Source organism: Podarcis cretensis (assembly GCF_951804945.1).
Source record: "Podarcis cretensis genome assembly, chromosome: 2".
Lineage (NCBI taxonomy): Eukaryota > Metazoa > Chordata > Lepidosauria > Squamata > Lacertidae > Podarcis > Podarcis cretensis.
Genome location: NC_137171.1, coordinates 32,694,004 through 32,718,660, shown reverse-complemented (window position 1 = coordinate 32,718,660; position 24,657 = coordinate 32,694,004). Strand labels below are relative to the sequence as shown.

The 24,657-nt window shown below is 41.2% G+C and overlaps 2 protein-coding genes across 17 annotated transcripts in view; one reads left to right on the top strand and one right to left on the bottom strand.

The window, feature by feature from the left end:
- Positions 1-236: 236 nt before the first annotated feature.
- Positions 237-20,894, top strand: LUC7L3 (LUC7 like 3 pre-mRNA splicing factor). 13 transcript variants are annotated; one of them, XR_013836301.1, is made up of 13 exons: positions 237-463; positions 4,779-4,845; positions 6,679-6,718; positions 6,918-7,062; positions 8,366-8,443; positions 8,522-8,626; positions 9,787-9,948; positions 11,343-11,620; positions 12,456-12,616; positions 18,441-18,581; positions 18,687-18,795; positions 19,576-19,676; positions 20,231-20,894. XR_013836301.1 is itself a non-coding variant. In XM_079967435.1 (12 exons), the coding sequence occupies exons 1-12, from the start codon at positions 365-367 to the stop codon at positions 19,619-19,621; spliced, it is 1,431 nt and encodes a 476-aa protein (XP_079823561.1). In that variant the 5' UTR covers positions 237-364; the 3' UTR covers positions 19,622-20,894. The 13 variants fall into 13 exon arrangements, 6 of the variants coding, with proteins under 6 accessions (XP_079823561.1, XP_079823560.1, XP_079823556.1 ...); XR_013836302.1 differs by lacking the exon at positions 19,576-19,676 and adding an exon at positions 19,110-19,265; XR_013836303.1 differs by adding an exon at positions 19,110-19,265 and having other exon boundaries at positions 19,576-20,894.
- Positions 20,895-22,044: 1,150 nt separating this feature from the next.
- LOC307211141 (ankyrin repeat domain-containing protein 40-like) overlaps positions 22,045-24,657 on the bottom strand; it is an 84,064-nt gene continuing 81,451 nt past the window's right edge. For all 4 annotated transcript variants that reach the window (XM_079967469.1, XM_079967467.1, XM_079967466.1 and 1 more), the window contains 2 exons: positions 24,021-24,196; positions 22,045-22,266 (listed from right to left, as the gene is read on the bottom strand). In XM_079967469.1, the coding sequence (XP_079823595.1) occupies positions 22,123-22,266; positions 24,021-24,196 (320 nt within the window). In that variant the 3' untranslated portion in view covers positions 22,045-22,122. The remainder of the gene's footprint in view (positions 22,267-24,020; positions 24,197-24,657) is intronic.

The following is a 24,657-nucleotide window of genomic DNA, read 5'->3' as shown; positions in this document are numbered from 1 at the left end:
CTTTTATAACGGGCTGCTCTAGTCAGGAGTAACTGTCAGCTTGCGCCGTCGCAATCCAAGAGGAAAAGAAGGCTGCGCAGCTGCACCTCCCACGACTCCCTCCCCCGCGCCCCAGGCGAGACCCGCGCACAAGCGAGCACTAGGCCTGGGCTACAAGACCCTGGGCGGTTGCGCGAGATCTGCGCGGTGCATTGTGGGGGACGCCCTGGGCTTGAGGGTGCCGCCATTTTGTCTCTGTCACTCTCGTCAGCGGCGCGGTTTGGGTGTTATTGAAGGAGGGGGGGGGCGGGCGGAGGCGGCGGCGGGAAGGAAAGAAAGCGCTGGAGGCTGCGGCGGAGAGGCCGGACTTGACGAGCGGGGCATCATGATTTCGGCCGCCCAGCTTCTGGACGAGCTTATGGGCCGGGACAGGAACCTGGCCCCGGATGAAAAGCGCAGCAACGTGCGGTGGGACCACGATAGCGTGAGTATGGCCGAGACGGGGCCTCCTCCTCCTCTATCGCCGGCCCTCGCTTGGTCGAGGCCCTTTTGCGCGCGCTTTGGGGGGCGGAGGTAAAGTGGAGGGGAGAGAAGATGGGCCAGTTAACAGGACGAGGAACAGGTTTACCTGGCGGAGGCCCTAAAATGGGGAGGAGGAGGAGGAGGAGCCGCTCCGCTATTAACTGCTAGAATAGCTTGCAGGCAAAGAGGTGAAGGCACCTTAAGGTCCTGCGCAGCGGGTAGCGGGCGCGATGGGCAGGGAGCCTCGGAAAGGCTTTGCGGGAGGAAAACGGGGTTTCGTTTCGCGGCCTTGGGGGTTGAAGGACAAACAAGGAAAGGTTGTACCCCCGTTATGTTCACGCTGAGGATTTGTGGTTGAAGCGAACAAGAGCTAAACCTCTGGATCTGGGGCGTCTGCCTTGGGGGGGGGGCGCACGGAGGGGGAGATTTGAGGCCTTTGGGGAGACCATTAGACCTGCTGCTCTAATAAAGGGCCTGCCGATCCTGTAGTTTCAACTCTTTTTTAAGGTGTGATGCTTTTAAGATCGCTTGTTCCACCGCCTTATAATACGAAGCACAGCTGCCTACGAGAGAGTGTTAACAACCGGAAAGCATTGCAGTACTACTATCTGGCGAAGTGAATAAGGCTGCAAAATACAGGCACAGCAGAAAACTAAAACGAGCGGGGGACGAAATAAACTCGAACATTGATCTAGCCAAAGGTCTGCCAAAACACAAATTTATTTAAAGTATTGTGTGAGGGCTTGGAGATAAGCAACACCTGGGGCAGGATGTTCTAACACATGAGTGCTTGCAGTCAAAGGTCCTGCCACCTGTTCCCACCAACTGTGCTTCAAATGAGGGCCACACACGGGCAAGAGTCTCAGCACTTGACTTAGTAACTGACTGTATTTTAGGAGAGGAACTGGCCCTTTGGGTATCCTGGTTGCACACAATATAATGGTAATGGTAGTTGTATCTGGGAAATGACTGGCACCTAGTGATATACAGGAAGAGGTAATATGATTCCCACATCTTCCCCACTCAGAAATCAAAGTGCTGCATTTTGTACCAGCTGCAGTTTTCAGACTGTTGTTCAAAGGCAGCCCCACAAACTCTAATTGCCCAGCCTGAATGTAGCTAAACCATTTGTGGTTGTAGCCAGGTCTACCTTATCCACAAACAGTGCTGTGATTACACCAGCCAAAACCAAGCAATCCCACTGTTGGCCACCATCACATCTTAGAATCAGAAGCAACACTGCTAAAATGCAAATTTTGCATTTGTAAAGAATGTCAGACAATTCCTGCAGACTTTGCAGGAATTAGGGATTTGTGACCATTGAGTTTCTCCAGAGGCTTTGCTTCTTAACTCCTGACAGCAGTGAACATTCATTTACATTGAAAGAGTACATTTCCCCCTTTAGCAGCCAACATACAGTACACACAGTTTTTGCTATCTCTAAACATAAAGAAGGGACGCAGGTGGCGCTGTGGGTTAAAGCCTCAGTGCCTAGGGCTTGCCGATCGAAAGGTCGGCGGTTCGAATCCCTGTGGCGGGGTGCGCTCCCGCTGCTCGGTCCCAGCGCCTGCCAACCTAGCAGTTCGAAAGCACCTCCGGGTGCAAGTAGATAAATAGGGACCGCTTACCAGCGGGAAGGTAAACGGCGTTTCCGTGTGCGGCTCTGGCTCGCCAGAGCAGCGATGTCACGCTGGCCACGTGACCCGGAAGTGTCTCCGGACAGCGCTGGCCCCTGGCCTCTTAAGTGAGATGGGTGCACAACCCCAGAGTCTGTCAAGACTGGCCCGTATGGGCAGGGGTACCTTTACCTTTACCTTTAAACATAAAGAGCCATTGATTTCATAATGTCAAGAAGCATTTTGCTCCTTTGTTATGACATTGCCTTAGGAAACTCTGGGCAGGCTGCCTAAAACGTGTTGGAGTCACACTCCTTCTGAAGGAGCAGGTACCTAACTTGAGGGTGTTTCTAGATCCATTACTATCACTTGAGGCTCAAGTGGCCTTGATAGCTTTGAGCAATGGCTCAGCTGCATCACCGTTTGGACAGGAACAACCTAACTTCTGGTGCCTAAGCTCTGATGATCTAAGTTGGACTACTGCAATGTGTTATACAGGCAACTCCCCACGTTGGCGGAACATGTGTACTGTAAGCCCACCCCGTTCAGCCCCCTTTCAGGGCCACAGTGTGCATGTCAGCGATCACACACCAATCAAACACATGCAAAATTGTTGTTGTCTGTACATTGAAGATGGTTCTGCAACTGGTGCAGAATTTAGAGGCCAGATTGTTGGGACAGAACTGTCTGAAAATATAACTGATTTTGGCATGACTGCACTGGCTATCAGTTTCTGGACTCAATTCAGAGTGCTGGTTTTGACCTTTAAAGCCATATGTAGTTGAGGACCACAGTACCTCAAGAACCACTGCTCCCCTGAAGCCTGCAGTCATCATATGAGACCCTTCGTTGTGTGCCCCCCTCCACAGGATATTTGGAGGGTGTTGTATGCTCTTCCCCGAGATGCACGTCTGGCACCATTTTTATCTTATTTTTGCTTATTTCTCTTTACCTTGCCTCTGGTTCCTTAATTTGAAAGGTGGCATTGTGGCCTCTTTTAGTGGGGTGGGATCAGTAACTCCTCATCCGTTGTATCTGTTTAGCTGTATTTTTAGATTGTTGTTGGATGTTCTTAATTGTTTTTAATGTAAGTTGCTAAGGGTCGCTCTTTGAGAAAAGCAACTCACTGATATAACCAATATATAAATTGAATAACCTCTGTACAGTTGGGAAAACGTTTCTGATTTCCACATGCTAGAACCTAGTGTTTAGGAAATTTCCAGAGAAATGTACCAATATCTTCCTCAAATATCGGCACTACACGTGGGCAATCTGTCATCTGCAGACATTCTTTCACTGGCCCCCATGTTTATAGAAGCTGTTTAAAGATGGCACAAAAAACGTGTTCCTTGATCCGATCCCCCCCCAAAGTCAAATAGTGGCTCACATAGTAGATATGTTTCTTTAACGATATATTGAAAAGGTGTTATTTCCTGCTCACTTACAGAGCAATCCATTTCATATCTACTCTGCAGTAAGTCTCACTAAGTTCACTGGTGTGAGAGAGCAAACCTAGCCAGACAGATACACCAGCATAGTTAAGCTGCAGCCTATCGGTTCTAGGCTGGAGGTGGGGCAAGGTTGGAGGACAGTGTAAACATTCATTTTCTGCCTTTCCATTGCCTCCTGTGTGATGAATTTTAGTGGCACCTATATTTTGGTGGCATGCTGTGGAGGTGGAACCAGTGAATGAAAGGATTTAATATGCAGTGTAAATGTGTTGATCCCTTTCCTTGTCCCTGACATACACTCTTTTTGCCCGTTATGCCAACATAACTTCCGCTGGCTTATTTTATGCCAAGATGAGTCATTTGCTCAGTTTAAGTCCAGGATAGGGTAATATTCCACATCCTAATTTCTCTCAGATGGTGCGTTTAGGAGTTAGGATTGCATTGCTGTCTACTGAGGAACATAGGAAGCTGCCTTATACTGAGTCAGACCATTGCCTACACTAACTTGCAGTGACTGTCCCTGATATCAAAACTGAATTCAGCCTCACCTAGAAGGGCTGGGGATTGAACCTGGAACCTCTATGCAAAGAAGATGTTCTGCCCCTGAGCTACGTTACTGTAGGATTGCAGCCTCAGGTGCTTCCATACATGGTTTAAATGAGAAGAACTGAGATCAAGTTGCTAGTTTCTTTACTTTTTATGACACCAGAACCCCAAAATACAGCATCTTGTGTTTGGATGTAGACAATTCCAGCAACTGGTATTCAGTAGCATCGCTGCCTCTGACTTTGGAGGCAGAGCATAGTCATCAACAGCTCTTGACTGAAATTCTTCAACAGTGTATTGTATATAGGTTTTTACTTAATTTACTTGCTAGCCATAGGAAACCAGGAATTGATGCAGGTAGGTGAAAAGTTGTTGGAGAAAGGACAGATTGTGCTATTCCTCTTCTGACAGCCCTCTAAAAGGGCATGAAGAAATGAGTCAGTACTCATCCATACTGTAAAGCTTACCTAGATGGTTTGTGCTTAGGATATTTTAAATGCAGCCAAAATTAGCACAGGTTGGTTGAGAGAGAGAGAGAGAGAGAGAGAGAAAGAAAGAGAATTGGAACTGGAACAAGAGCAAATTACTTAATTCTCTTACAGCTTTGTGTCTGTCTAAATTTGATGTGTAAGGAAAATAACTTAAGTTTCTTCTTCTCAATCAGGTTTGTAAATATTACCTTTGTGGGTTTTGTCCAGCTGAATTATTCACAAATACCCGTTCTGACTTAGGTAAGTGCCTTTGGTTTTTTCCCTTATATTATAGCAAATGTCAAGGTCATGGATCGAAGCTGCTGTGAAGAAATATTTTCTTTGTTTACCTCCTATATGTATGGATGGAGACAGACACACACACACACACACACACACACAGTCACAAAATCATCTCATTAAGATGACTAAAAATAAGTTCAGAGCCATTAATGTGAATTTTCCAGAAAATTTTGCTTTAGAAAGTTTTCCAAAAGAAATTCATATGCTGTTTAGGGTAATTTGCCTTGGAACATTTTCTGGTGCTCTAGAGCAGTGTTTCCCAACCTTGTGCCTCCAGCTGTTTTTGAACTACAACTCCCATCATCCCTGACTAGCAAGACCAGTGGCAAGGGATGATGGGAATTGTAGTCCAAAAACAGCTGGAGGCACAAGGTTGGGAAACACTGCTCTAGAGAGTGATGTAATTGGTATCTTTATTTTATTTGAAATTAGTAAATAGAGCAAAAGAAAACTGCAAAGCTTACCTAATGTTCTCTACATTCATTGCAGTTGGGATCTGTTCATTGTTTCTAATGAGCTTTTAAAACAGAAAATTTTCAAAAGAAAAATGAAGCACTGGGGAGGAGGGGAACATTTTCAGTTACTAGAAAATGTTCTGCCTCACATTCCTATTCATAGCAGATTGGGTTGCATTCTAGGGCCCCCATGTTCATAAGCGAAAATCGTGTAAGTGGGGAGCCCCCTCTAAAAAGCCTATAAAAACTCATTTTTTCCTGCTCTCCAGTTCTAGCCACACAACTCTCTTCAACTAGAGTCAAAGCTCGGGGGCTAGCTGAAGGATGCATGGAAAAGCAGTAGCAGCTCCTTAAGAGCTCTGAGGACTCTAGCTCTCCTGCCATTTCCCAGTTTGAATCTACAGTATCTGTCTATTTTCTGGTGGCACCTGTATACACAGCTGTGTGTGAGTCAATTGCACTTAATTGGACGGACGCCTGTATATGGCTTCTGTCAAAGAATCAAAATGCAAACTTCCAGGTTCTTGCAAAAACCCTTTAGCAATAGTTTCCCAATCTTTCCATCATTTATGGCCTTACTCCATAGCTAACTATATACTGTCAGCTTTAGTGCTGTCATGCTCTAGTTCACATTTCAGATCCAACGGCAGTGTTCCTAAGACTTCCACTAACATTCTGATTTTTAATGTGGATCATACCAAAATTGTACCAGGACAATATCACAGATATTCATGGGTGTGTATTTTAAAGATGTGCCACCAACAAGGTTTGGAATTGTTGTGGCATTCTAAATTGATAGGTAAGATCTCTTCAGTACATTCTTTTTCTGGAACTCTTTGCCTCGACAGTCGTGGGCTTCTGTATTCCAGAGGTTCATAACCACTCTTTATTAGCTGAGTGAATGTTGCAGGGGTGTGATGCGCTTGTTCTTGTGTCGTCACTGATTCCATTCAAACCTTGAAAAAACAAATATGTAGCCAAGTACACTTGAATCTTCATAGAAATATATTGCTTCACTTTTCTTAGGCTTGCAAATCTGTACCCTACCTCACCCCATTTTGTCTCTGAGCAAATGACTCTTAATTTTAAACCTTAGCCCTGCTCTGGTGTGTCAGTGGAATATTGATCAGGTTACAGTCATTCTGGTACTATGCCAGCCTAATGGCAATATGCTAGAAAGTCATTTAGAACTGTTAGTACTGTTGTGGAAAGGCACCCCAGTTTTAATCTTTACATTAGTTTCGTTAAAAACTGTTGAACTTTATCCAGGTCTTTGTTGGCATAGTGTTATCAGAAAGTCATTTGGATGTATCATCATTGTTGCTTTTATTTCTAGGTCCTTGTGAGAAAATTCATGATGAAAACCTCAGAAAACAGTGAGTGTGTTAGTAGTTATAATTAATAAGAAGCTAATAAATATAATTAAGCGATAACGCAAGCATTTAAATAAGGTTTTAAAAAATCCTCAGTTAAAATTTCATGAGGTGGATAGCGTATAGTCTTTCGTTGTTAGGTAATATGGAGATGACCTTTATCTGAAGTTTAATGTAATCATTTCTTTTTTAACATTGTCAGGTATGAGAAGAGTTCTCGATTCATGAAAGTAGGCTATGAAAGAGACTTCCTTCGGTATTTACAGAGCTTGCTTGCAGAGGTGGAACGCCGAATTCGAAGAGGTCATGCACGTTTAGCATTGTCTCAGACTCAACAGGCTTCAGGTGTAAGTACAAAAGCAGAGGGCACGTTAAACATATATGGTCTTTTGGGTGATATTCTTTTGCAGAACTGTTTACAGAACATATTTTCCTCTCTCCCTTGCACTTCTGTAATGTGCCCCAAATCTACTCTAGTGTGGGAGCCTGCAGAGGGGAGGGGAAGAGGAGCAGTCTCATTGCACATGCGGATGCCCATTTATGTGATGTTGGATACCACCCTTTGTATTTTCTTATAAGTGTTCTTTAAAGTAGAATAGATACACATACTTGACCAGGAGTTATAGCATGTTTGAATTACCGGTCTTAACTGTGTTTCTCAATGTATATATGGTTCACTTACTGCTTTATAAGTTCCTTAAAACTGAACAAACACAAGAATAGCAGGATACAACATAAGCCACACTCGGATGAAACGAATATACGTGCTGTTTGAAGCTAACTTTTGAACTCGTCAGAATCGAGTTTCTAAATGTGTACTGTTGCTCTTGTGATTAAGAGATAACTGAGTGGTAGGTGGAAGCCACAGTGTGGAGGGTGAAAGCTTAGCTTTCAGAATTTCCAGAAAGGGACCCTGCAAGTGCAGAACCCATATTTGGGACTGCACAGAGACCATGTACAACAGAGGTGGACAACCTCCAGTCCATGGATCAGACTTAGCCTTTCAGGCCTTCCCCTTTGGCCTTGCAGACTTTTGGGGCAAGCCATGTCTACCTGCCCTACATCTGATGTCATCCTATTAACTGTGGGGCTTGCCCATAGCTGCCTTGTGCACCTCCCCAAATCTCTGACAACCAGCTGGTTTTCAGGAGCCTTCAAAGCACTGCACAATGCTAAGTAGGATCACACTCTTCACATCAGCTGCTGCAAAGGGGGAGCAATCCTTCTGAGTTCAGACTCAATAGGAATCTCTGGTGCACCCATTTCCAACACTAAGTGGGATTCCCCTTACTGCTGGCCCTGCCCTTTTAACCTTTTAGGAGCAAACTTTAATGGCAGGGAGGGGCTTCAGAGAGCAGTTTGGCAAACCGTTATCTGAAGCAGTTTCATCCCTCTAGCAAGGGATTTTGACAGGTAGACAGGGTCACTCACCTGTCATATTTGGCCTGTAAGACCACTCTTGATAAGGATCTGGCCCATGGAGCCCAAAAGGTTCTCCACTTCTGATGTAGATGAACTTATTGTGGAATTTTCTCTTCTTACAACTTACTCTTCGATATGAGTTGTGCTGTGGACATGACAAAGCAGAACAGTGTTTTGTTGCACTTGTAACTTTTAGGTGTCTGTTGTCACTTTTATTTTAATATTTAGCAAGCAGCAGGACCTACCGGTAAAAATGAAGAGAAGATTCAAGTATTAACTGACAAGATTGATGTACTTCTACAACAGGTAATTGTCTTGAATCATACAGAAATGTTTATAAAGTTGGATCAAGACATTATACTAACTTTGTTCTCTCTCTATTAGATTGAAGAACTAGGTTCTGAAGGAAAGGTGGAAGAGGCTCAAGGCATGATGAAACTTGTTGAACAGTTAAAAGAGGAAAGAGAGTTGCTAAGATCTACAACTTCGGTAAGTAAGAGTCCTGTTTTTCTCTAAGTCTGGAAGCCCCAACAGAATACAGTCAAATAAACTTGACCTCACAAAAGCCTTATTTTTCCAGCTTGTATTCTTCCAACTTGTTGAATAAATAGTTTCTTTGATTGCCACCAAAATATTAGTCATTGAGCTTTAACCATGCGTATATGAGATTATAGTGGATGCTTGGGTTGCGAACGTGATCTGTGCGGGATGCATGTTCGCAACCCACAGCGCTGCCTCTGCGATTTGGTGCTTTGCGCACGCGCAAAGCGCCGAAACCTGGAAGTAAGCCGTTCCAGTACTTCCGGGTTTCGCCGCGTCCGTATCCCGAAAACATGCAACGTGAAGTGTCTGTAACCCAAGGTATGACTGTAATAGCCTGCATAAAGACAAATCAATTTATGGGCCAGAAAAATTGGAGGATTGTTTCTAGTGGCATCGTTTCACTGGTGCAAAGCTCTTTGATCCAGCAGAGGCTTTCAGAAGTAGCAGAACAGGGGGGGGGGCAGTTTTCACTTCCTCCTCTCCCCCCCCCTTCAATTGTTCAAGAAGGTAGGGGTGCTTTCAGGATACAACGCTTTATGTTTAGAATAAACATAATGTTTAGAATAAATAATGTTGCTAGAATGTGTCCCTCACTGGGTTAATATCCTCTCAGATACACAGGAATGCAGAAAACACTTTGAAAGAGGGAGATCTTGGCCACATCCCTGTTCTTGACCTATTAAGGGATAGAGACCATCTTAGAACTTCAATAAGCCTTTGGAATTGAAATGAACCCAGTAGAATTTTAACACCATGGAAGATGATGACTTGTTTCTTATTATCAGATGGCAGCCTTGGGTTTAGAGGGGTTGTTAAATGCTATATTGTGTGCAGCTGGAATAATATGCTTGTCAGTTGCTTTGCAGATAGAATTGCAATAAGGTCTGTTTTAAAGATGCACCTGCACTTGAATTATAATGCAGTTAGACCAATCTTGTGATCTGCTTTGGGCATGAAATTGTGTGTATTTTTATAGCAATTGGTTAGCTGCTTGCATGCCAAGGGGTAGGTTAAGAATTTGAAAAATAAGTTGTATTGTTGCTAGGTAAATAATAAATAAAGTGTTAATGTAACTATCTGTTTTAACAAGTATCTTCTGTTTCCAGACAATTGAGAGCTTTGCAGCTCAGGAAAAGCAGATGGAAGTTTGTGAAGTCTGTGGAGCATTTTTAATCGTAGGGGATGCGCAATCCAGGGTAGATGATCACTTGATGGGAAAACAGCATATGGGTTACGCAAAAATTAAAGCTACAGTGGAAGAACTAAAAGTATGTTCAATCTGCATGTATATATAGATCTGTATGTGCTTGGCAATACTGTCAACATATAGCCTGTGTATGTGGTGATGCCACTATAAAAATGATTTTAGAATGTGCCATTATGAACTGACTCAGAACCTTGTGATACCAAGTAGGTGAACTTCTCAGCTTATATTCTTGAATACTACCAACAGATAAAAGTATTGACTTATTTTTATTTTCATCCATGTTACACAAAGGTTAAAGTATATACTGACCTGATTCATACATATCCCTAAGCCAAACCATGGTTAGGCGTGAGCAAGCAAGTATGCAGGTACTTACAGCAAAAATGGCAGTTGCTTCTGGTCTGCTCAGAACTACCAGGACTCATGGTTCATTTTCTTCTAGGCGAATCACAAACCTGGGTTCATGAGTAAACTATGATTTATCACAGAATAAACATGCTTGCTCATGTTTAGTTCTGGTTTGGCTTGGTATTATGTGCAAAGTGGGCCAGTGTCGATTATTATTTATGGGGAATGGGGAAACCAAAAGTTAAACAATATATCAAAATAGCCACCAGCATAGGATGAGAAAGTAATAAGATAAAAATAACTGGATTGATATAGGTGTTTGCAGTTTCGGATCTGTTTACTGAGCTAAGACTGACAGAAGTTGGTATTATTCCACGAGTTTCAGTAAAAAGCATTGACAGTCTTAGAACCGTCCCATACAAAATGTTATATGTTCATGGCACTTCTATGCATAATTTAGGTACATATTATGATAAATGTATCCAGATTTTAACCAACAATTAACAAGTGGTGTCTGAAATGGTTTTACTTGGTTGCTGGCCTATTCTGTGGAGTTTTAAGCACTATACGTACACATAAATGTATATATATAATGCACCCAACTGTAGTTAGCTGAGATTCTAATTGGCAAATCAAGGTACATTTGAGGACAAGGTGTTCAGTACAATTTTGTTCTTGCATTGAACAGGGTTTTTCAAAAATGTTCTTTGTGTGCAGAGATACAGCCTATCGCTCTGTGGTGGATTGCCATCTGTCATGGATGCATTGTAGGGGGTTGGACTAGATGATCCTTGGGGTTCCTTTCAACTCTACAGTTCTATGATTCTGTTTGTATATACGTTATCATTAATGTTACCAGATAATGGAGATGCTTTAAATTTTATCTGAAATAGACTGTTAAAGAGTGTTTCAAATTCATGTCATGGTAGTGAGTATTGCCCTTTCTTAAGAAGCATGAAATCTTCCAGTTGGTTTTGGGTTCGAGCCCCACATTGGGCAAAAGGTTCCTGCATTGCAGGGGAGTTGGACTAGATGATCTTCATGGTGCCTTAAAATTCAACAATTCTATGATTCCAGTAACCTTTCTGTAATACTTTCCTTTTTAAGGAAAAATTAAGAAAGAGAACTGAAGAGCCTGAGCGTGATGATCGGTTAAAAAAAGAGAAACTAGAACGTGAAGAGCGAGAGAGGGAACGTGAAAGGGAAGAAAGGGAAAGAAAGCGACGGCGTGAAGAAGAAGAAAAAGAAAAAGAGAGGGCTCGTGATAGAGAGAAACGAAGGAGGAGTCGTTCACGAAGCAGACATTCAAGCAGAACTTCTGACAGGAGGGGTAGTCGGTCAAGGGACCATAAAAGATCAAGAAGCAAGGACAGAAGACGAAGCAGGTACCAGTCTGGGAAGGGGCTAAGGACATTAGATTTCTTTGAAGTTAATTGAATAAATTGAAACGGTTGATGAGTCAAGAGAACATCTAAAGGTGTAGACTTTGTATTCCTGAGAAACTGTTTGAGGTTTTCAGTACTTAAAATTCCTCACAAGTACAGTGGTACCCCAGGTTAAGAACTTAATTCGTTCTGGAGGTCTGTTCTTAACCTGAAGCACCATTAGCTAATGGGGCCTCCTGCTGCCGCTGCGCCGCCACTGCATGATTTCTGTTCTCATCCTGAAGCAAAGTTCTTAACCCGAGGTAATATTTCTGGGTTAGAAATATTTCTGGTATGTAACTCGAGGTACCACTGTATCTGAAAACTTGGCATAAATAGGGTTTAACCAGTTTTGAACAAACTTTGGCTTACATTTCTCAAGGCAGTTTTACACTAAGCACTTTGCAGCAAAACTGTAGTTTATATCAAAGCTTCGTTTAACTGTGAATGTGCCTCCCCCCAATTTTGCCAGTCCATATGTGGATGTGTCAAGTTTTTATGTCAAGTTTACTTGTGATAAATTTAGGGAAGTGCTTTAACTATTATTGGGGATAGTCAACTAAATGACTGCATGAGCAGAATGACTTCTGCTTGTGCAATGAGACACTGCCCCCCACCTTGTCCGTTCCCCACACCATCCCCAAATCTGCTCCAGAGAATTGAGGGAACCCCTGGAATATATCTAGGGACATGTGGGGGGGGGGAATGTGCCATTGTGCAAAGAGAAATCCTTTCATTGGTGGAATGTTCACATTAGCACCAGGTTGAATTCCACCCATTCTTCTTACATTTTTAGGAGTCGAGATCGACGCAGAAGCAGAAGCCATGATAGGTCAGACAGAAAACATAGATCACGTAGCAGGGACAAAAGGCGGTCAAAGAGTCGAGATCGGAAATCTTACAAGCACAGAAGCAAAAGCAGAGAGCGAGAACAAGACAGGAAATCTAAGGAAAAAGGTCAGTTCATATGACTGGTGAAGAATAGTTTTTCTGCAGAGCTGTGCCATGATCTTCCAGTGATTGCTGCCCCCATAGATTCCTTCTGAACTCTTAAATACAAACTTTTAAATACTTGATGCACCTTTCCTTCTCCCTTCCAGTACTGTAGCATATTATATATAAAACTCTTAGATTCCAGGTAGATGAGTGTCTCTTGGCTGCATACTACCTCAGTTTTTCTACATCTGTGAACTTAAGTTCAGTTGCGTCTTCTGTTACTGTCTTTAGGTGTGTGTTACCAGGGGTGGGGAAGCAGTAGGCTTGCAGATCTACTTGTTTTTTGCTAGAACTCTTGAGATCCACCAACCAAAGCCTGGTTCACGCTGTGCAATAAATAAAATGAGAATTTAAGCATTCTGAGACCAGCTATTTGTTTTGAGCACCAGAAATAAACAGAGCTAATTGCCCTGCCACACACACACAAAATTCAACAGTATATTCAGAACCATGTTTTTGGTGGTGGTTGTAAAACAACCAGGAGTCAGAAATCCTGATCTGTAAATAACACAGACATTTACCAATCAATCCTGATCTGCCTTCTGCCCACCCCTCCATTTTGCAGACTCAACAATACTAACAGTAAATTGGTGTGATATTTAGATTGTTCCTGAAGACATGGTGCATAAAGATGGTATGTCACTACTGTTCCATGTTCTTACGTACAGTTACAGTTGCTTCCCTTTGATGAACACTTTTTCTTCAGCCTCTGTGGCTTATCCTCGTCTGCATTTCCAACACTTTAGGAATATGAGAGAGCCTAACTAAAGTCTGTTCTTGGCTTGTTATTTATTTTTCAGGTATTAAGTATATATTTTTTAAAATCAGTGCTAATGAGTGTAGTAGTTTTCCTTATTGTGGTGGATACTGCACTGGCTGATTTCTTGCAGATACACTGTCCGTATTAGCATGTAATGGTAATCAAGTTTTAGTGCAACATGATGGACTTTAGCAAATTTTGGGCTCATATGCTCTCCTCCTACAAAGCTGAGATAAAGAATTCATAAGCTTCTGCTTTTAGTTAACCAGAGTTTGCCATGTTGTTTGAATATGAAATTGTGGTAAGGACTAACCTTGCTTGGTTTCAACAAGCCAGCTTCAGAAACCACAGTATATCACTCCAGGTGACACATCAGCCACAGTAAGCAAAAGCTTCTGAACTGTTCCTCTTGACCACACAGGAGAGGCGAGCACACAAGTCTGAAGCTCATTGTGAATCATTCCATTGTTTGTTACTTTGTCCACCCAGAAATAACATGAAAGCCCGATCTCTCAAATTAAGAATCCATGTTAGCTTCAATTCCCATTTTTAAATGACATGCACATACATAGCCATGTAATGGGATACTTGCAAAACCTCGAAGGTCAGAGGTACACCTCTTGTCTAAAAGATGTTGGGTAAATTTCTGGCCTCTGGAACAACTTTCAGTGTAGTCTTCTATTGATAATAGGTATGTCTGTTAACACCTCCCATTTTCAAGCCCATTATCAAAGTAATTTGGGAAATGGCCTGTTTCACCTGGAGTTGTTAGTATACATGCTCCGCCCTAAATTATTTTATTTGATACACTGGAATCTCCCTTCTCAGCATGTGGGTCACTTACACTGCAATCATATGCCTGTCTACTGGGAAGTAAGCCCCAAAGTTAAACTGAGCTTACTCCCAGGTAGATGTGTAGGATTGCCGCCTTAGTGGTGAACAATATGAATGTTTAGTGTTCTGCATAACGCTTTGTGGTCCCCACATTGAAGGGAAGCCTTTAAAAATGGTCATCAGCAAGCCAGCCTCTCCAAGCCTCACTGCCTCAGTTTTGGATAGTATTTCATAAATCCCTTTAAGGTCTCCTTACTGAATAGAGGCTTGGAGGTTTTTTTACTGCTTTATGCATCTTTTGTATGTATAGAATGATGGTCATGAATTAGATATGACTGCCTGTTATTCGCCTCTAGAAATAATCTTCATTTTAGTATGTTGGTTGTGTATTTCTTTTTATTAATGCAAAGTTGAATGAATTCCTGCTCAAGGAAGAATTACCAAAGTTCCCAGGACTGTGATTAATAAAAGCAGAGTAATGGGAATGGTACAAATATATGGTTGTGACCCAGTGAGGCAAGCCTGATGCACACAGCTGTGTGTAGGTACTGTTCTAAAATGGGGCATCAGAATAGGCTGAAGAGTCTATTATGGCATTCATTGGTTCTAGAGAAGACAACAGTGACTCGAAATAACAATGTACTTCTTACATAAATAGTGATCTTATTATCTCCAGGGGGTCTGCCATTTAAACAGTCTTGGACCTCTTCATTCTCTTCTATTCAATGCCTTTTGTCTGGATTTTCAAAGAACTGAGTTTGGGTATAAACTAATAGTTTTGTATCTTAGTAGAACACTTCACAATTTAATGGTATGCAATGCTAAATAACATTTATCTATACCGGTAACACAGGAAAGTATCTGCCCTGAAGTCATAACCTCCTAGTTTGCAGAATATACAGCTCATTTCCCCTTTCCCAGTCACACTGTAACACTAAAAAGTGGTGTGACTCAACTACACTGCACACGCCAGCTGAGGGTGTGTTTAAATACTATTCTTGCTATTTTTCCACTTTCTTTCCTACAATTCTTTTGGTGTTGTGATTGTGGTTACACTTGGAATTTGACTTCCTTCCATGTCACTTGAGCATTGGTAAAAAAAATTGTTAGTCATTGTTAAGCAGCTGTATGAATGTCTGTCCTCCTTACATGTTCTATATTCTATTCTGTTGCACTTATGAAAGCATGCTTTAAGTTTATTCAGTTAATTACACATAGGACCTTTCTGAAGAAAGCCTCAGTGAAGATAAGAGTACAAATATTATCAACTGGTTTGGTATTGAGGAACTGGAATTTTAAGCGAATCTTGCTCGTTTCCTTGCATTAAATTGAAGTTTCATAGTGAGAAAACCCCCCAGATCTGAGAGAAACTGAATACAAAATAAAATGTCAGTTCTATTAACTTGACAGTGAAACACTCCACCCCCACCCAACCCCGATTTCTGACCCTATCCAGTGAAACAGTTAAGTTTCTCTTACTTAAGCACAGCTAGTCAGTATTTGAACAGATGGCACTGCAGCATTTGTACTGTATGTGTGCCCATTTTATTTCCCTTTTTATGATCAGAAAAGCAATTTTCAAGAAAATAGGTAGAAGGATTATACTCCTTGCAGATATTCTATGGGGGTGGGTAACAAATCTTTCAACAAATAGAATTATTCCCTGAGCTCTACTTACCAAATCAAAGATAAAACTACTTTAGCGTAGAGTAGACAAAAAAGTTTTCATAGTATAGCTTCCTATTTTAATTCACAGGCCAATAGGTCAATACTGTTTAACAGTTGCCAAGAAAAACACCTCTCTCCCCCATCTGTCCAAACTCAAAGCAATAAAACACCTTCCGGAGAATCTACATATTTTGCCCATTTAAAGGGCTGTTGAGCTCTATCGTATCTACATAGGACAGAAGATAAGCTTATTGGACTGACAGCTAGTCCTCTGCGGGGCAACAAGACTGCTGTTCCTCAGTGGATCTACATGTGAATCGGCGATACCTAATAAAGCAAAAATTGAAGACTTTCAAAAAGGTCAGTTAGTGCAACCTATTCAGGCAATTATTACGTGGAACAGACACCTCTAAGAGTTCCAAAGTTAAATGGACTTTGCTGACTGGTTTTCTCTCAGCTTCAAATATTGTTTTTCCTTAGGCAGTGGTTCCTTTGTAGTTCCTCCCCCCTCCCCTTTTTTTGGCTGTTATCTGCATAATCAAGCTGTTCTAAGTTTTCTTGATAAAAGGAATTGAAACTAACTTCAAAATAATCTTTTGCTCTTGCAATAGGCGATAAGTATGCCTTTCCAGAAACTTCACCCATACAGCTTTGACAGTCTCTTCTGTTTGTTCCCTGTTCTTTATTCTTTGCTCTTGCATTAAATACAGCCATTCAAAACATCTAATATACTTTATCTGGATGCTTAAAAAAGAATTTTGGTTCATCATGCTGATGAGAGAAATACCCAAGTGATTTCAGTGTACAGCATACACGTCTTACACTATATGCATGTTATATATAAATAAGTGCTTTAATGGGACAAAAACCTGGTAACCATGTCTGATATGGAAATTGTCCACTGTAAAGGGCTATGCATTGAATATAAGAGAAGGACACATGGCTGTCTTAAATTTTTATTTTCTCCAGGTAAACTCATTATTCTGGCTTTACTAATTTTATTGGCAGCCAATCCACTGTCAGATTCTCTTATAGTGCTACCTCAGCCTGATAATGCACTTACACAGATTACTTTCTCTCTTCTTGGCAGTGGTTGGCAAGTAGGGAGACAATCCCCAATCCTGGTGAGGTGATGGGGCATAGCAGGCAAATGAAGGTAAAGGAGGTGGGAATGGACTCTGGAAAAAGAGTGAGGGAAGAGCAGGCACTACCATTTGAAAATAGTTATTGAAGCCATGGAGAAAAAGGTTTGGGGGAAATGGGTTATCAACAAGATACGCATGCAGATCTAAAAAAACAGTACAGAATTTAAATGTCCTTAAAACTTCAGGCAGTAATATGCATAGTTGATTCAAATAGCCAAATCAAAATCAGCTCTGTGGTTTGGATCCAGACTTTGCCTTTCCCAGATGAAAGAAACTCCTTCCATCCATATTGTCAGCCGAGTGGGAGGAGAGGTAACGTTCGCCAATTCACCTCACTGCAGCCCCCAGCCCCACCTCCAATGTTCTTCCAGAAGATGTTCCAACCCTCCAGAACAGAGTTAGAGGTGGTGCAGGGTGTTGCATTGAGGAGAAATAATTAAAACCACTCCTTCCTCTTGTCAGCTGCAGTATCCCCACAAATGAAGTAAGGCCTGGATCTAACCCTATACGTTAAGGTTTGTTACCTAAGATCAATACGTAATCCTGTAGAAATTAAATTGCTCCAAACTGTTCTGTGCATATGCTGTCTGAGAGGTCAAGAATTCAAACATGTTCTGAATACCAGTTGCAGGAAACCACAATAGGTAAGAGTCCTCTTGTACTCAAATCCTGCTTGCTGGTTTCCTACAGGCAGCTGTTTGGCCACTGTGAGAACAGGATGCTGGACTAGATGGGTCATTGGCCTGATCCAACAGGCTCTCCGCCCTGGCCAGCAGATTAGGTGTTGGCATCAGAGGTCAGAGGACGCTGCCAACAGGAGTCAGACCAACAGTCCCTCTTGCCCAGTATTTTCTGACCAGCAGTGGCTCTCCAGCATATCAGACAATAAGTCTTTCCCAGCCTTATTTGGATATGCCAGAGGCTGAAGCTGGGACTTTGTGCATGCAAGGCAGATAGATGCCCTAACACTGAGCTACGGTCCCTCCCCAAATTTGTACATGGTCTTGAGCTAAATTAAGTGATTAAAAGTCGTATATTATGATGAATCTGTAGTTTTAGACACATTTTACGCTAGCCTTTACATCAGGTAGTTTTCAGTTAGGTAGCATGTACATGGCTTGTGGGTTTTGACCAGAACTAGCAAACAGGTCAGTGGCTTTTGCATTGTAATCTTAAGCAGTTCTGCCCTCCCCCTCTGTGCTATCCTTTCCCTCTGAACTCAGCAACTCAATTCTTGTTCTTTCTGGTAACTGTGATCTCTAGTTTGCAATTTTACAGCCAATTGCTGATGTCTCGGCATATACTTCACCCCTGAAAAACGTGATACCTTGTGTGTCTTTATTGTGAAGTCCATGGTCAATGTCTTCTTTCATGGCAGAAAAGAGGGGATCTGATGATAAAAAAAGTAGTGTGAAGTCCAGTAGTCGGGAAAAACAGAGTGAAGACACAAGCATGGACTCCAAGGATGGCGATGCTAAGAATGAGGTCAATGGGACCAGTGAAGACATTAAATCTGAAGGTGACACTCAGTCCAATTAAAACTGATCTGATATGACCTCAGATCAGACAGAGGTAAGTGCATTATTTCAAACTTTGATTAGGGCTTTTTGTTACTGTTTAACAGTGCAGCGTAAGTATGTACAGATGAAGATGGAGCTAAGTCAACAAGTAAGAAGAGGTGCTAAAGCAACTTCTGAAGGAAAACACAGTGTAGTCCTGCAAAATCTTTTGAGGTACATTGTTTTGTATCGGCTATTTTGTAGCAGACTCATACCCCCATTAGTGTGCCTCTTGGGAACATATTTGTAATCTAGTCCCTTAGAAGTTAATTATCCTATTTTTTATTTTTAGGGGATTTATTATCTTTTTTAACAATTTGAACTGATTTTGTAATTAAGTCCATATTGTGTTGGTGCATCAGAAACATTTGCTTTAATACTTAATATTAGAGGCACATGTTGGACTATTTTGTTTTTATATAAACTGCTAGTATTTCTTTGTCAAGGATGTTTCTAGTTTTTTTGCTTTGCCTTGCATTCTAATGCAGTTTGTTCTGTAACTCGAGAGCCAGTAGCATTGGATTGATGGAAGTGTAGGGTTTATGAATAATTGCAGCTGACTACCATACCTCACACAGCGTTGGTGTTGTGAGCGGCCCATGAAAAGCCAAATTAAAAATCAAGGATTCAGTCAAACTAAGCAGGTACTCATGCCAGGTACTCCTTTCTCTACCCACATCCATGTTTGAATGCTGTTGCCTGTAATCTTTAAGCTTACTGTTGTGTGTTTTATTTACAAAAAAGTGAAAAGGAATCTTTGTGCATATATTGTGAAACTGTTAACCTGATATTAACTTGATTGGAATTTTCTTTCAACTGTGTGTAGGGATGCAGTGCTGCCCAGAATTAGATATCTTTATTAAATGCAATAAATACTACATAATAATCGCCTTGTAACATTCAATGCATTTCAAGTCTTTAAGAGGTATGTGTTTATAATTTCCTACTGCGTAGGAGAATTGCCAGGCAGCCATGGCACACAGCAGCATATACTGGCTGATACCAGACTTGGGAGGCAAATGAAAATAAAGGCCAATGTCAGAAACACCCAATAGGTATATATAAATGGCAAGAATGTATATAACCACATTGTTAGTTAATCTTATACATAAATAATTGCCCCGTCTTGACCTGTGATTTCTCAGGGTCATAAAACCAGCTGATTGATTGATTTCCTTGCAACATAGTTAATATAGTTTCAGCTTATCTTCTAAGAACCCCTAACCAATTACAGTGCAGGCCTATGCATGCTTATTCAGAAGCAGGTTCCACTGTGTTCATTGGGGCTTACTTCCAAGTAAATGTGCATAGGATTTAAGCCATACAGTGCAGTCCTCTGAGCACTAATGTTGCACAGCCTCCATTCGTTTCAATGGTACTTGCATTTGACCTCTGTGCAAGCCCTGTTAGAATACATGGCTTCCCAACAACAGTGGTTGGTGAATTGTGACGTCATGTTTGTCCTTAACTGTCCAATACACAGGGGTGTTAGGTGTAATTTTTATGAGGAGTTAAGCGGGCAGCAAGCAGATGCTGTTTAGGAATGGCAAATGAAAGTAATCTCTGTTCCCGCTATCTGACTCTCTTTTCCCAACATTTTGCGTTATAGGACAACCACGTGACAAGTCTGCGAAGAAGCCTGAAGACTGCTTAATACGAAGATCTGCTTTAAAATGAGGTGAAAGAAAGCTGTAGTGGCATAGAAAAAAAAATTAAAGTTGTTAGATTTTTTTAAAATAAAAATTAATTCAGGACTGTTGTGACCTCTCAAAATGCAGAGAGAAGTTAATAAGCAAACATGCTACTGAGAATTTTAAGTCCTGTTATCATTTTTTTCCTATAAGACTTTTAAGGTGATAAACCAACATAACCTGAACACATGGCTTGCTCAGTGTTTAATTGCAAGTTTTCATTCTTGAACTTTGAAACACAAGGATAAATGTTTAGTATTTTGTGTGACTCCAACTAAAATAAACCCCATTTTTACAACAAAGCTATACCTGGCTTCTTGATATACCCTAATGGAAATTACAGTATCTATGACTTTCTGTTACACATTGATTGTCATTGAGTGTTTAATATTAAAATAGACTTCTTTCCAAATAAATCAAATGTGTTCAAGTTCATTCTTGTCTATCCCCATGCCCCCACCCCAGATCAAAATGAGAGGTTGGGGTATTTCTCTTATCAAAATTTACATAACCAATTACTGTCCCAGTAGTTTCCATAGCTTTTTAAAAAGTGTAAATAAAGATAAAGAGGTAACACTGCAATTTTCATGTGATTGTGTTCTTTCTTGGATATGTGCTAAGATATATAGTTAAGTATAAAAATATGTGTTGGCAAAGTCAAAGTCAAACCTGCATAATATTTGAGAGAAGTGAAGTATCAAGTTAAAAGCGAGAATAGGAACAGAAGACCATATATTCCGATACTCCACTCATTTTATGTACCGTAACCCACCATTTGTATACAGGAAAGCATGTAGAACGCATTGTCAGCCATAGGAACCAGACAAAAGGAAACTAATAACCTTGTCGCGGTATTTCTCTATGTAATCCAGTCAGCCCAAAGTAACTAAGGGCCTACATCAACTGTTAGAAGACATGTTGGCAAATGCACACAGCTTCATGACAGGTGAATTATGAGGTGGTGCCTAAAGCAAAACTTTAATTAACAGCCACTTTAAAACTCTTGGCCACCCTGTTACAAGTTGATAGTGCAAAAATAAAGCTGCCATTGAAAATTGTTCTTGGGTTCACAGGATAAAGCATCACATAAAATACATGGTTTTCTGTTGGTTTGATTTGCATTACATGCCTTTTTATATAAAACTACAAAAATAGTTTTCTAAATGCATAGATTTGCTTAGTTACCAGCATTGCTATATCATCTTTCAAACTAACATTACTATGCAACAAGCAATATTCTAGAACAAAAACTGGTAACAGGAAGCACTTGTTTAAACCTGTTTCTCCATTGTTTATCTTCTGAAAACAATTCCGTTTTTACAGCATTATATTATAAAGAGCATAGGACAAGAAAACAGAACTTTTACTTGTTCCTCAGTTCATTTGTCTGTCTTACTGTTACACAGAGAAGGTACCTAGCAGTACTTTTTATATATTTTTAAAAAAGGACCAGAGACTATGACAACACTAGTTTTTCTGTGGCAATGTTGGCCTGACAACAATGTATAAAATATATTAACTCAATACATATCATTAGGTGCCAGACACCAGTTGACTGAGGGAACAATTGTGATTAGTTTCCCCCACAAAACAGTTTTCCACTTGTGCTTGTTCATTGTATAGGCTACATATGAGACTGCTGAAGTGCTTGAGCAATCCAAGAGCCATCTTTGAGATAGCACCACTCAAGAAATATTAACCAAAGTTAAGAAAAATGCTGCATATAAAAATATTGAATAGTAAACACATCTTGCTTTAATTTTAACGAGAATAAGTTTTTTAGATACCAACTTCCTAGACGTCTTAAACTTCAGTATGTCAACTTTGCCGCTTTAGTGTTATAGCAGGGTCTTTCCATTAGTGTTGCTGAAGCATTTCTGAAAGGAGAACTGATGCTTCTCACCAAAACCAGCTCTAGCTCTTGAAAATCCTGAAGCCTGGCAACATCTTTATCCTTGAATGAAAGACACAAATGTCATTAACTGATGAGTTGCAGTAACTTTATAAAATCAGCTTAACAAAGCAGAGTGATAAAAGTAGTTCTTTACATGTATTTGATCTGGTTATCTCAATACATTATAAGTGTCTCCATTATGAAATAATATTCCTTGTGCCAAGTTGTTGAGTAGGAAGTCATTCCAACAAATCTACATTTTTAATGCTAACACTTCATTCACAGAACTGCATTAGTATGGTGGGTTGCTAGAGTAATAGCCACAGCATGACCACTTAGTCATTACCATATGTGGGAAGATATACCAGCTTTTATCTGATATAAACATCTTTGCTTGGATCTAGCATTTTTCTGAATGTGCTTGAGGAAGGTGGAGGGAGCCAAATCTTGCTGGTTCCTCTACAGCCAACTGTAAAGTGTCTTATCACTCTGTGTAGCTCAGTTGGTTAGAGCATGGTGCTGATAACACCCTATGGGACAGCTGTGTATTCCTGCACTGCAGGAGGTTGGACTAGATGATCCTTGGGGTACCTTCCAACTATGATTCTATGGAAAGTTGGAAACTCCAACAAGCAGTGTAAAGGGCAAAGCAGGATAGGGATCAGAAACTGGAAACCAGCAAACAGCACTACTTCAGCAGGAGTAGTGTTACATAAAAGAGACATTCTGGATACAACCCCTTGTAAATCTAAAAATGTTTGGCTGTATCCAACAAAGTTGTCCCATTGGCACAGGGATTCTACTTGCACAATGAAACTACCCCTCTCTTCCCCCATGTGCCCCAAAATCTGCTCTGCGGGTTCCCCTAACCCTCCAGAGCAGATTTTCAGGAGCATGGTGAGAAAAGAGGAAGTTCTGTTGCACAAAAGGCAGAGTAAAAGCCTCTGCAGGGTCAACTACACCAGCACTGAGAATGTGCTGGCAAAGCAGCACCCAGCAGGACTGAAGACAACATCTTCTTAGAACCCTAATTAAACATTGGGGCTGGCTCCATAATCTAGGGCCTGGTTCTGGATCAGGTCAGCCCCAGAACAACCTGCGGCTGATCTAGTGCCAGATCAGATGAGGGGGAGGTGTGCACAGCCCTAATTAAAAAGAAGCGCCCATTATTCTTCAAGTAGTCCCCTAAAACTCCATATCGGGGTACTCAGCCGCTGGATAAATGACTGAATATGCTAAGTGCTTTGACCATTTAAAAGACATGCTGCAAGTATTATACTTTATCTTGTTTATGCTAGATTTTATGTGCAACACATTATCTGTACAACCAAGAAACAAAGATTCTCCCACCTCCTCTTTTAAGTGGTACATACAGTCCAGCAAGAAACTGCATTAAGGTTCTGTAAATTGCATATGTTATTACAGCCAAACTCTGCATTCTGTTCACTGCTTGAGAGCAGGCTGGCTCTGCATGTTAAAAAGGCAGAGTGACTTGGAGAGAGGTTCAGCTACACCCACAGGATTGCAGGAGCCACCGGCTGCCTATCTCTGCTTAGCAGCTACTTTGCCCTAAGGCCAAAGAACTGGGAAGGAGAAGAGGCAAATTTAGTCACTAAGGGTCAAAAAACACCTATGCTAGAGACTGCCTGCTGCCTAAAATTACCGGAAGAAACTAGCAGATAGTTGCCTGTACAAAGCATTATCTCAGGCTACTTTTAAAATTGACCATGTTCTGTTTTGGACACAGAGTTATTCTAACATCACTGGTAAGAGTGTCAACATAGGAATACTTGAAGGAAAATGATGGTCATTACCTTTCTTATCAGTGTATTCGGTAGCTTTCTAACCTTTTCCACTTCTTCAGGATTAATGCCCAATTCATGGCAACTCACTCTGAGCAAATCTTGGTAAGTCAGTTCTTGTCTGTCCAGTTCAATTTCAATGAAGTCATTCTCTTTAGGGTTCTGAACTCTTACTTTAAGTACCAGTTCTATATGTGGAGAGGAAAGAGTATTTTGAAGTTAAATCATCGCCAAAATGCAGAGAAACGGAAATGACAGTCACAAACCCAAATATATATCCTTGGAAATACACCCTACAAATGTTAACAGATGTTTTACTAGACCACAGCCTTTATCATTTGTATTTGCTCTTTGTTTGCACAGACTCAAGAGAATCTAGTGTAAGTCAGTAGCAGCAAACTCCCAGTGTAAAGCAGTGGGGCTCTGTCATGAACTCTGCTGTGTTGGGTGGCCACAGATTCTCAGATACATGCATAAGTAATGACTGAATAATAAAGTTGAGAAGTTTAAGGTTGAGAAGAGAACAAACACGAAGAACAACAAGCTATGGCAATGTTGCTACAGGCAACTGTAGCAAAAAAGTCTACCAGTATGCACACACATGCATTGCAGACAAACAGCCCCGGTCCAATAAAATTACTCAAGGAGA